We start from the raw sequence: 12,116 nt of genomic DNA, 5'->3' as shown, positions 1-12,116 counted from the left end.
TTGACATTTAAGGAGGAAGCAATACCATATTGTTCCACAAGCCAATTGCCATCTCAGCTTGTCCTCGTTCACTTAAATGGAAGCAATCGACTGAAAAGAAGCTCAGGTCTGGATGGCCAATCTGAAAAAAACAGAGGACATTGTTCAAAACAAAGTAGTTTTCTACTGAACTAAAAATATATAATGTATGTCATTGGTGGGGGTTATATTAGGTTAATATGTGGAGCGTTTGATGAGAAGAAAGTGCTAGGTCAAGTAAGTTTAATAGAAAAACAGGCAGGACCTGGTTAATGAACATGGCAGTTCTAGTGGTCTGAAATGTATTTATTTTAACGCAATGAGTAACAGGTAATGCAGATGAGATTAGAGCCAGGATTAGTACATAGGACGATTTTGGTTGAGAGAAGGACAGCACAATGTTCCAGGGTTTAGATGCTTCAGTGTTTATAGAGAGGGTTGTAAAAGGGATGTGGGAGTTGTATTACTGATTAAGGAAAACGTCACAGTTGTACTAAGAGAGATATCTTGGAGGACTGATCCAGCAAAGCCACGTGGGTAGAAAATAGAAATAAGAAAGGTGCAATCACTATGATGAGGTTATACTATAAGTTTGCTAATAGCCAGCAGGAAAGAGAGGAACAGTATGTAAGCAGATCATGGAAAGGTATAAAAACAACAGCATTATTGTAGTCAGTTCCCCAATTTTCACTGGGATTCCATTAGTGCAAGGGGCTTAGATGGGGCAGAATTTGTTAGATGCAATCAGGATGGACTCTTGAATCCATATGTAGATAGTCCACCTAGGGAAGGAGGCAGATTAGACCATGTATTGGGGCATTAGCTTGGCCAGGTGGTTGAAGTTTCAGTTGGGGAGCATTTTGGGAACAGTGATCATAATTCCATAAGTTTTAAGGTAGTGATGGAAAAGGACAAGACTGAGAGCGGCGGGAGCTGGGCGGAAGTTCAGGCGGAGCGCAAAGCCGGTCGGGAAGGTAAGTGATTGCTATTAGAGGGGCTGAGTTCTAAACCCCAGGTCCTACAAAGTAGGGTCTCCCTCCCTCCCTCCTCCTCTAACCGAAATTAAGAGTCCACAGACTTGCCACAAAAAGAGGGTCAAAGGAAGTTTGGATCAAAGAGTGAGGCTTCAGCTCAGGAATCTTTGACAAGGAGGTTGAGTGAAGTGATTACGCCACAGCTGAAGAGGGTGAAGACATGACTGCCCAGCTGGTTCAGTGCGCTACATGCTTGATGTGGGAGGTCAACGACTCTGGTGTGTCTGGCTCGTATATGTGTGGAAAGTGTGTGCACATTCAGCTATTGACCGAGCATATTGCAGCGCTGATGAAAGAACTCGAGGACCTTAGGCTCATTCGAGAGAACGAGATCTTTCTGGACAAGACCTTCAGCGAGGTTATTACACCAATCATGCCAGAAGAGAGCAGAAGAGAGCAGACGATGAGGAAGGCAGAGAGGAGACAGGTGTAAGAGACCCCGGGAGAAGTACCTGTCAGGAACAAGTTGAAGCTTTTGGAAACAGTAGAGACTGATGACACTGCCAGTTCGCAAGGCGGCCAGGTCTGTCAATCAAAAGTTGGCGCAGAGGCAGAGCGGAAGAGTCGGACATCGCACAGAGCCGTGGTAATAGGGGACTCCAGCATGAGAGGAACTGACCGGGGTTTTTGTGGCAGCAGACGGGATTTAAGGATGGTGTGTTGCCTTCCTGGTGCCAGGGTGAAAGACATCGCGGACAGAGTGCAGGAAATCTTCAAGGACGAGGGTGAAAAGCCAAAGGTGGTGGTACATGTTGGCACAAATGATGTCGGGAAGAAGAGGAGGAACATACTACAGCGGGACTTCGGAGAACTAGGAAGAAGGCTGAAAGGCAGGGCGTCCAAGGTGGTTATCTCCGGTTTGCTTCCAGTTCCTCAGGCTAATGTGGCCAGAAACAGGGAGATAATGGACTTGAATGTGTGGTTGGGGAACTGGTGCAGGAAGCAAGGATTTAAGTTCTTGGATCACTGGGGTATATTTTGTGGTCAGCATAAATTCTACAAGAGAGACGGTTTACACCGGAATAGGTTAGGGACCAGTATTCTGGCAGGCAGGTTTTCTACTGCAGCACCGCGACATTTAAACTAAGTAGCAGGGGGGAGGGGACAAACTGGATGTTTAAAAAGGAAATTGAAGGGAAAGTTAGAACAAGAGAAGTCAAGAAAGACAACTGTATCAACGAGGCAGAAAACTCAGAAAGGGATCATGCTGTAAGGTTGAGTGAAATAGGGGTTGATGGGAAGGGTGAGAGTAGTAACAAATTAAAAATACTATACATGAATGCACGAAGCATTAGACAAAAGATGGATGAGCTTGAGGCTCTTTTGGAAATTGGCAGATACGATATTGTGGGGATAACTGAGACGTGGTTTCAAGCGGACAGGGTCTGGGAAATGAATATTCAAGGCTACACGTGCTATCGTAAGGACAGACTGACGGGTAGAGGGGGTGGGGTGGCCTTGTTGGTAAGGGAGGATATTCAGTCCCTTGTACGGGGGGACCTAGAGTCAAGGGATGTAGAGTCAGTGTGGATAGAGCTGCGAAATACTAAGGGTAAAAAGACCCTCTTGGGAGTCATCTACAGGCCCCCAAACAGTAGTCTGGATGTCGGATGTAAGTTAAATCAGGAGCTGAAATTGGCCTGTTGTAAAGATGTTACTACAGTTGTTATGGGGGATTTCAACATGCAGGTAGACTGGGAGAATCAGGATGGTATTGGACCTCAAGAAAGAGACTTTGTGGAGTGCCTCAGAGATGGATTCTTAGAGCAGCTAGTGCTGGAGCCGACCAGGAAGAAGGCAATTCTGGATCTGGTATTGTGTAACGAACCAGAATTGGTCAGAGACCTCGAAGTGAAGGAGCCATTGGGAAGTAGTGACCATAATACATTAAGCTTCAATCTGCAATTTGAGAGGGAGAGGGTACAGTCGGAAGTGACAGTACTTCTGTTGAATAAAGGGAACTATGGAGCTATGAGGGAGGAGCTGGCCAAAGTTCAATGGTGCAATACCTTAGCAGGGATGACCGTGGAGGAACAATAGCGGATATTTCTGTGTATAATGTAGAAGTTGCAGGATCAGTTCATTCCTAAAAGGAAGAAAGATCCCAGGAGGAGGCATGGGCGGCCGTGGCTGACGAGGGAAGTTAAGAAACATATAAAGCTAAAAGAGAAAAAGTATAACATAGCAAAGATAAGTGGGAAAGCTGAGGACTGGGAAGCTTTTAAAGAACAACAGAGGATTACTAAGAAGGAAATACGCAGAGGAAAAATGAGGTACGAAGGTAAACTGGCCAAGAATATTAAGGAGGATAGTAAAAGCTTTTTTAGGTATGTGCAAGGCAAAAAAATGGTTAGGACAAAAATTGGGACCTTGAAGACAGAAACAGTGGAATATATTATGGGGAACAAAGAAATGGCAGCAGAATTAAATGGGTACTTCAGATCTGTGTTCACTGGGGAAGACACAAGCAATCTCCCTGAGGTAACAGTGGCTGAAGGACCTGAACTTAAGGGAATTTATATTTGCCAGGATTTGGTGTTGGAGAGACTGTTAGGTCTGAAGGTTGATAAGTCTCCGGGGCCTGATGGTCTGCATCCCAGGGTACTGAAGGAGGTGGCTCGGGAAATCGTGGATGCGTTGGTGATTATTTTCCAGAGTTCGATAGATTCGGGATCGGTTCCTGAGGATTGGAGGGTGGCTAATGTTATACCACTTTTTAAAGAAAGGTGGGAGAGAGAAAGCAGGAAATTATAGACCAGTTAGTCTGACCTCAGTGGTGGGAAAGATGCTGGAGTCTATTATAAAGGATGAAATTATGGCACATCTGGATAGTAGTAACAGGATAGGACAGAGTCAGCATGGATTTATGAAGGGGAAATCATGCTTGACTAATCTTCTTGAATTTTTTGAGGATGTAACTCTGAAGATGGATGAGGGAGATCCAGTAGATGTAGTGTACCTGGACTTTCAGAAAGCTTTTGATAAAGTCCCACACAGGAGGTTAGTGAGTAAAATTAGGGCGCATGGTATTGGGGGCAAAGTACTAGATTGGATTGAAAATTGATTGGCTGATAGGAAACAAAGGGTAGTGATAAACGGCTCCATTTCGGAATGGCAGGCAGTGACCAGTGGAGTACCGCAGGGATCCGTGCTGGGACCGCAGCTTTTTACAATATATGTTAATGATATAGAAGATGGTATCAGCAATAACATTAGCAAATTTGCTGATGATACAAAGCTGGGTGGCAGGGTGAAATGTGATGAGGATGTTAGGAGATTACAGGGTGACCTGGACAAGTTAGGTGAGTGGTCAGATGCATGGCAGATGCAGTTTAATGTGGATAAATGTATGGTTATCCACTTTGGTGGCAAGAACAGGAAGGCAGATTACTACCTCAATGGAATCAATTTAGGTAAAGGGGCAGTACAGAGAGATCTGGGTGTTCTTGTACACCAGTCAATGAAGGCCAGCATGCAGGTACAGCAGGTAGTGAAGAAGGCTAATAGCATGCTGGCCTTCATAACAAGAGGAATTGAGTATAGAAGCAAAGAGGTGCTTCTGCAGCTGTACAGGGCCCTGGTGAGACCACACCTGGAGTACTGCATGCAGTTCTGGTCTCCAAATTTGAGGATAGACATTCTGGCTATTGAGGGAGTGCAGCGTAGGTTCACGAGGTCAATTCCTGGAATGGCGGGATTACCTTACACTGAAAGACTGAAGCGACTGGGCTTGTATACCCTTGAGTTTAGAAGACAGAGAGGGGATCTGATTGAGACGTATAAGATTATGAAAGGATTGGACACTCTGGCAGCAGGAAACATGTTTCCGCTGATGGGTGAGTGCCGAACCAGAGGACACAGCTTAAAAATACGGGATAGACCATTTAGGACAGAGATGAGGAGAAACTTCTTCACCCAGAGAGTGGTGGCTGTGTGGAATGCTCTGCCCCAGAGGGCAGTGGAGGCCCAGTCTCTGGATTCATTTAAGAAAGAGTTGGATAGAGCTCTCAATGATAGTGGAATCAAGGGTTATGGAGATAAGGCAGGAACAGGATACTGATTAGGAATGATCAGCCATGATCATGTTGAATGGCAGTGCATGCTCGAAGGGCTGAATGGCCTACTCCTGCACCTATTGTGTATTGTCTATTGATTCTCAGGTGAAAGTGCTAAAATACGGAAGACTAATTACAACAGTATTTAGGTAGAAACTGGTAAAATTGGATCAGGGATGGTTGTTTGAAGGTAAATTTGCATCTAACATGTGGGAGTATTCTAAAAGCTAGTTGACCAGAATTCAGGATCAGCATGTTTTTGTGGGATGGTTGCCAAGCTTTGGGAACTTTGGATAACAAGAGGTATTAAAAGATGAGTCAAAAAGAAAAAAGAAGCATATGTAAGGGTTCAGACACTGAAATCAAACAAGGCCTTTGAGGTGTATAAAGAAAGAAGAAAATAACTTTAAAAACTTAAAAGAAATTAGGAGGTCCAGACTGGGTCATGTCCTAGGCAAATAGGATTAAGGAGAATCTGGAGGTATTTTGTATGTATATTAGGAGCGAGAGAGTACTAGGGATGGTAAATTTAGAGAGGGGTTTGTTGACTCTGGGGTATATCAATATGGAGGAGAAGGTGGTGTTAGGTATCTTGAAAAACATTAAGGTAGGTGAGTCTCCAGGGCCTCCCAGGATACTGAAGGAGGCAAGGCAAGAGATTGCTAGGGCCTTAACAGAGATCTTTGTATCATCTTCAGCCACAGGTGAATCCCAGAAGGGCGACAGGGATAACCCAGGAAATTACAGGCCAGATGGCCATTCATCAGTGTTTAGGGAAACTATTGGAGAAGATCTTTAGGTAGGATTTACTTGTGTGTAGAGAAGAATAGACTTATTAGTCAGCATGGCTTTATGCAGCTGAAGTTTTGTTGCACAACGTGATTGAGTTTTTTGAGGAAATGACATTGATGATTGATGAGGGGAGGCAATGGATGTCTCCATGGACTTTATTAAAGCATTTAATAAGGTCCCTCACGGTAAGCTGGTCCTGAAGACCAAATTGTTTGGAATCCATGGTGAGTTGGCAAGTTGGATACAAAATTGGCTTGGCCATAGAAGACAGAGGTAGTTGTGGAGGGGTGTTTTTCTAAATGGAGATCTATGACCAGTGTGTTCTGCAATGATCAGTGCTTACATCTCTGTTGTTTGTAATATATATAAATAATTTGGATGAAAATGTAGGTAGTCTGTTTAGTAAGTTTGGATTGGTGGAGTTGTGGATAGTAAGGAAGGATACTAAAGGATGCAGCAGGATATAGATCAGCTGGAAAGTTGGGCAGAGAAATGGCAGATGGAGTTTAATCAAAACAAGAGTGAGGTAATGCATTTTAGAAGGTAAAGTGGAAGAGGAATGCTGTATACTGTAAATGGCCAGACCCTTAGGAGCATTGATATACAGAGGGATCTTGGGTCCAAGTCCGTAGCTCCCTGAAAATAGTAACACAATTGACAAGATGGTAAAGGCGGCGTATGGCATGCTTGCCTTCACCTGTAGAGACAATGAGTCTAAATGTTGGCAAATCGTGTTGCAACTATATATGACTTTGCTCAGGCTATATTCAGAGTATTGTGCTCAGTTCTGGACACTGCACTATAGGTGGATGTCGTGGCTTTTTCCAAAGCGTGCAGAAGAGATTCACCAGCATGTTGCCTGGATTACAGTGTATTCGCTATAAGGAGAGGTTGAAAAAAACCTAGATTTTTCTTGCTAGAACATCAGGGGCTGAAGGACAGCTTGATAAAAATAATAAAATTATTAGTAGCATAGGTAAGGTGCACATTGAGTCTTTTTCCTAGGAAATATCATATACGAGCAGGCATAAGCTTGAGGTAAGAGGTTAAAGGAGATGTGCAAAGAAAAGGTGTTTTACACAGAGGGTGGTAGGTGTCTGGAATGCACTCTCAGGGGAGGTAGTAGAACCTGATATGATAGCACAGTTTTAGTGTCATAGAGTCATACAGCACAGAAACAGACCCTTCAGTCCAACTTGTCTGCACCAATCAGACGTGCCAACTTTCCTATTTGATCTAGTCCAATTTTCCAACATTTGGGCCATATCCCTCTAAACCTTTCATATTCATATACCCATTCAGATGCCTTTTAAATGTTGCAATTGTCCCAACCTCACCACTTCCCCTGGCACTCGTTCCATACATGCACCACCCTATGCATGAAAAAATTAACTCTCAGGTCCTTTCTAAAATCTTTTCCCTCTTACATTTAACCTATGCCCTCTAATTTGAGATTCCCCCACCCTAGAAAAAAGACTTGGCTATCCACCTTAGGAGGCATTTGGACAGACAGATGAACAAGCAGGGGACAGAGGGATAAGAACTATGTTTAGGTAGATGGGATTAGTTTAAAATAGCATCATGGTTGGCAGACATAGGGCTGTAAATAGCTGATAACTTATAGGGGTTTTTGTAGTTTTTTTTAAAACTTCACAAGCAACTGTCAAGCTTACTAACATTAACTCACTCGCAGCAGAAACAATTGCTAACGACAAGAGATTTACCGATTGGGTTTCAGATAGCATGATTGTGGTCCAGGGTATAATATATTGCCTTGTTCGTCACAGAATGTCAGACATTAAAGAATGTACCAACCCATTTCTGGTTCTTAATTTATGTTGGTTAGCAGAATTCTTAATTATTTTTAAAAAGGAATTAGACAGTAGCTTAAACATACATATCTCAATGCACTGCTCGCCCCTTTTTGTTACTTCATCAGAAATACTGAGATCATTCTCCTTTATGAAAGAGACACATTTGGAGCCACAATCTCTTTTTTGCCTGAAGTTGAATAGGAATATTCAAGATGGCAGCAGAATAAGACTCTCCAATTGCCAGTTCCTTTTCTTTCTCTTTCTTTTTTTTGTCTCTTTGCAGCAGTTTTTCCTCAAGCCCTCTCCCCCCTAACTTCTTTAACAACCCTACCCTACCTGGATAATGGAGGCAGGAGAAAGGGAGAGGAGTCATGGCCGGAGCCCAGGCGGGAGCAGAGCAAGCATGGGCTGAGTCTAACAGCAATAGCAGAGCGAGTCCTGTATGGAGGCGAGCGCATGGAGACAGCATGGCCTTGTGTTCTGAAACCCAATTGGCATGGACCGATGTTGGAAAAGGACTATGAGGACTATAACTTGAGTACTTTATAGACACTCTTTATTCTCATCCAGGACTTTTAAACTCTGTATTCCCATGCAAATCTTTCTTTTTATTATTTCAATTCCATGACAACACTTAAAGTATCTGAACCTAGGTGCCCTGTACTTAAGGTGGCACTGAGGTATGACATTACACACTTTTCACTGCACTCATTTGAGTGCATGTGACAAAAGCTATTCTATTCTATTTAAATAGCCTCTAAGGACAGAATCAGGTGTCCTAGTCTAAATTTTGGACTGTCTGGTCACTGTTGAAGAATTTATAGAAGGTATGAAAAGGTTGTAGATTTTTAGGGATCCCATCTATTGATCTCCTGAACATCATCAGGCAGTGGTGGACCAATCCATTTAAAAGCTGCGGAGAAATGCACATCTATCAATTTGCAATGTCCGGGTCATAACAGGCAAAATGACCGAAAAAAGCTGCTGCTGTCTGTCACATCTCAAATTGTACCAAAAACTCTTTTGCACAGTGAGAAGAAGCATATGATATTAAATCATTATTTCCAAAAGCAATAAATTCCTGGGATTGTTCTGATATTTTCTAATTAACTTGTTTTGAAAACTTATTGTATACCTGTGGTGCAAGTAGGACTGGAATCCAAGCCTCCTCGCTCAGAGGTAAGCACACTACCACATCAGCCCATAAATGCTGAGAGGGTAAAGTCAGTGTAAACATTGCCCTGGGCAATCTCAAACTGCCAATCTTTTGGTTAACAGCTACACACATTGACCAATTGCGCCACAGAGCTGAGGTGAAGCAGTGCAATCGGCCCAGAAAGAAAAAGGATTTGCATTTCAAATGGAGTCTGTCATGACCTTAAGATTCCACCCCCCCCCCCCAAATACATTACAGCCAATGCAAGAGTGAACCCTGTTGCAATGTAGGAATGCTTTACGCAGGAACTTGAGCATAACATAAAACCTGCACCCAGAATGACACAGGGATCGATGACTATTGTCAAAATTCATAACTCCAGGCCAATGTGATAAAGTAAAACCAATAAAATTAAACTTACACTGTTTAATGGAACAATTGTGTTTGTAAAATAGGGCTGCAACACAACGGTGAACTCTTCATTCGTGTCATATTTTCCACTATAAATTAATGCAGTCAATTTGGTCTGAATAAAGAAAATAAATGGTAGTTCACATTATTTAGCAAAGGAATAATTGATGCAGCACTTCTCTTATCACTTGAATAAAAATAATTGAAAGAATACTAGACCCAGGTTATTTTTAACTTCAATCCAGACACCACCTCATTAATTCCCAGAGAAGCAAGAACTGTGGTTGAATAGGCTGAATGCTAACCTCCCTTTTTAAGTTTTAACACAGAAGTAAGTTCTTTTTCCCCATTTGTCCCTGTTATGTCCTGTTACAACCAGAGTTCTCAAGTTAGAATCTGACAGTGTTGCCTTTCCAGCCATAGTAGCTGATACTTGGGAATAGACTGTGAGCATTTTACTGTCAAACCATTATGTGCCCTTTGAAAATTCTAAAACTGAAGAAGAAACACAAAATTCTAATTAAACAGGTTACATTTCAAAAAAATGGCTTATGTAGCAGCTAGTTATATTAATACCCACATTGCAAATCTACAAAGTTTGATAAAAAAGTTAAATAAGGACCTTCTGCTACTAATTTAAATATTACCAAAAACATGCACAGACCTGATAGTCTTTGTTAACTCTCATAATCTCATGTAACTCAGAAGAATTTTCTCTTGGGTTTAAAAAGCAAGGACAAATATGTCTGTGTAAAACAAACAACAACACAGAAACAAATAAATATTTTTCGGAAAACAGTAGACAGTCATAGAGTCATATAGCACAGAAACAGACCTTTCAGCCCAACTTGTCCATGACGACTAGATTTCCTAAACTGAACGAGTCCTATTTGCCTGTATTTGGCCCATATCCCTCTAAACCTTTCCTATCAATGTACCTGTCCAAATGTATTTTAGATGTTGTAATTGTACCAGCCTCCATCACTTCTTCTGGCAGTCTGTTCCAGCCATGCATTAGTCTCTGTGTAAAAAAGTTGCCCCTCGGGTTCCTTTTAAATCTTTCCCTCTCACCTTTTAAACCTATGCCCTCTAGTTTTGAATTCTACTACCCTAGAAAAAAGTACTTTGCTATTTACCTTATCTGTGCTCCACAATATAAACCTCTATAAGGTCACCCATTAGCCTCCTATGCTTCAGGAAAAGAAGCCCCAGCCATTCCAGCCTCTCCTTATTACTCAAACCCTCCAGTCTCAGTAACATTGTTGTAATTCTTTTTTCGCACCCTTTCCAGTTTAATAACATCCTTCCTTTTGCAGGGCAACCAGAATTGTATGCAGTACTCCAAATGTGGCCTTACCAATGTCATGTATGGCTGTAACATGACATCCCAACTCCTGTATCCAGTGACGGCCAGCATGCCAAATGTCTTCTTCACCTCCCTGTCTACCTGTGATGCCACTTTCAAGAAACTTCATACCTGCACCTCTAGGTCTCTTTGTTCAACGATATTCCCCAGGGCACCCCATTAACTGTATAAGTCCTGCCCTGGTTGTCTTATCAAAATGTAACACCTCATATTTATCTAAATTAAACTCCATCTGCCATTCCTTGGCCCACTGGCCCAGTTGATCAAGATCCTGTTGTACACTTAGATAGCCTTCTTTCTTGTCCACTCTACCACCAATTTTAGTGTAATTAGCAAGCATACTAACCATACTTCCTACATTCTAATCCAAATCATTTATATAAATGGCTAGCAATAGTGGACTCCGCACCGATTCTTGCGGAATATTGCTGGTCACAAGCATCTAGTCTGAACAAGAACCCTCTACCAACACCCTCTGTCTCCTACCTTGCAACCAAATTCATATCAAATTAGCAAGGTCCCCCTGGATTCCATGAGATCTAACTTTACTAACTAGTCTACCATGCAGAACTTTGTCAAAGGCCTTGTCAAAGAGCTCCAACAGTGCTGGTGAGGGAATGAGGGAGTTTTTAAACTTTATCTACTGTAATGTATTAAGTTAAAAATCACACAACACCAGGTTATAGTCCAACCGGTTTAATTGGAAGCACACTAGCTTTCTGAGCGCCGCTCCTTCATCAGGTGATTGTAGAGGGCTGGATTAGTGGTGCTGGAAAATCACAGCAGTTCAGGCAGCATCCGATGAGCAGTAAAATCGATGTTTCAGGCAAAAGCCCTTCATCAGGAATAGCTTTTGCCCTAAACGCGATTTTACTGCTCATCGGATGCTGCCTGAACTGCTGTGCTTTTCAAGCACCACTTTTCCAGGATCTGGTTTCCAGCATCTGCAGCTCATTGTTTTTACCTGATTGTAGAGGGCACAAATCTAAGGCACAGAATTTATAGCAAAAATTTACAGTGTGGTGTAACTGAAATTATACATTGAAAAATACCTTGATTGTCTGTTGAGTCTTTCATCTGTTCGAATATCATGATAGTTTCACTTTTTTCATGTGTAAATCACAAAACCTTTTTTTAAAAAGTTGCATTCTCAGCTTAGCTGTAACAATGGGTGTTAGCTAGACAATATTAGATTAGATTAGATCAGATCAGATTAGATCACTTACAGTGTGGAAATAGGCCCTTCGGCCCAACAAGTCCGCAACGCCCCGCCGAAGTGCAACCCACCCATACCCCTACATTTACCCTTACCTAACACTACGGGCAATTTAGCATGACCAATTCACCTGACCTGCACGTCTTTGGACTGTGGGAGGAAACCGGAGCACCCAGAGGAAACCCATGCAGACACGGGGAGAACGTGCAAACTCCACACAGTCAGTCGCCTGAGGCGGGAATTGAACCCAGGTC

General features: G+C 42.5%; 1 protein-coding gene across 2 annotated transcripts in view; it reads right to left on the bottom strand.

Moving 5' to 3' along the window:
- The window catches only part of plb1 (phospholipase B1), a 169,196-nt gene that overhangs the window by 10,182 nt on the left and 146,898 nt on the right, over positions 1–12,116 (bottom strand). For both annotated transcript variants that reach the window (XM_043687220.2, XM_043687221.2), the window contains exons 54-56: positions 9,945–10,026; positions 9,291–9,395; positions 26–121 (exon numbers count right to left, since the gene is read on the bottom strand). In XM_043687220.2, coding sequence (XP_043543155.2) covers positions 26–121; positions 9,291–9,395; positions 9,945–10,026 — 283 coding nt within the window. The remainder of the gene's footprint in view (positions 1–25; positions 122–9,290; positions 9,396–9,944; positions 10,027–12,116) is intronic.

This window comes from Chiloscyllium plagiosum, unplaced genomic scaffold (genome assembly GCF_037043375.1).
Source record: "Chiloscyllium plagiosum isolate Xiang-an unplaced genomic scaffold, Cpla_swu_hap1 HiC_scaffold_3, whole genome shotgun sequence".
NCBI classification, from domain to species: Eukaryota; Metazoa; Chordata; class Chondrichthyes; order Orectolobiformes; family Hemiscylliidae; genus Chiloscyllium; species Chiloscyllium plagiosum.
This window is presented reverse-complemented; position numbering and strand designations above follow the sequence as displayed.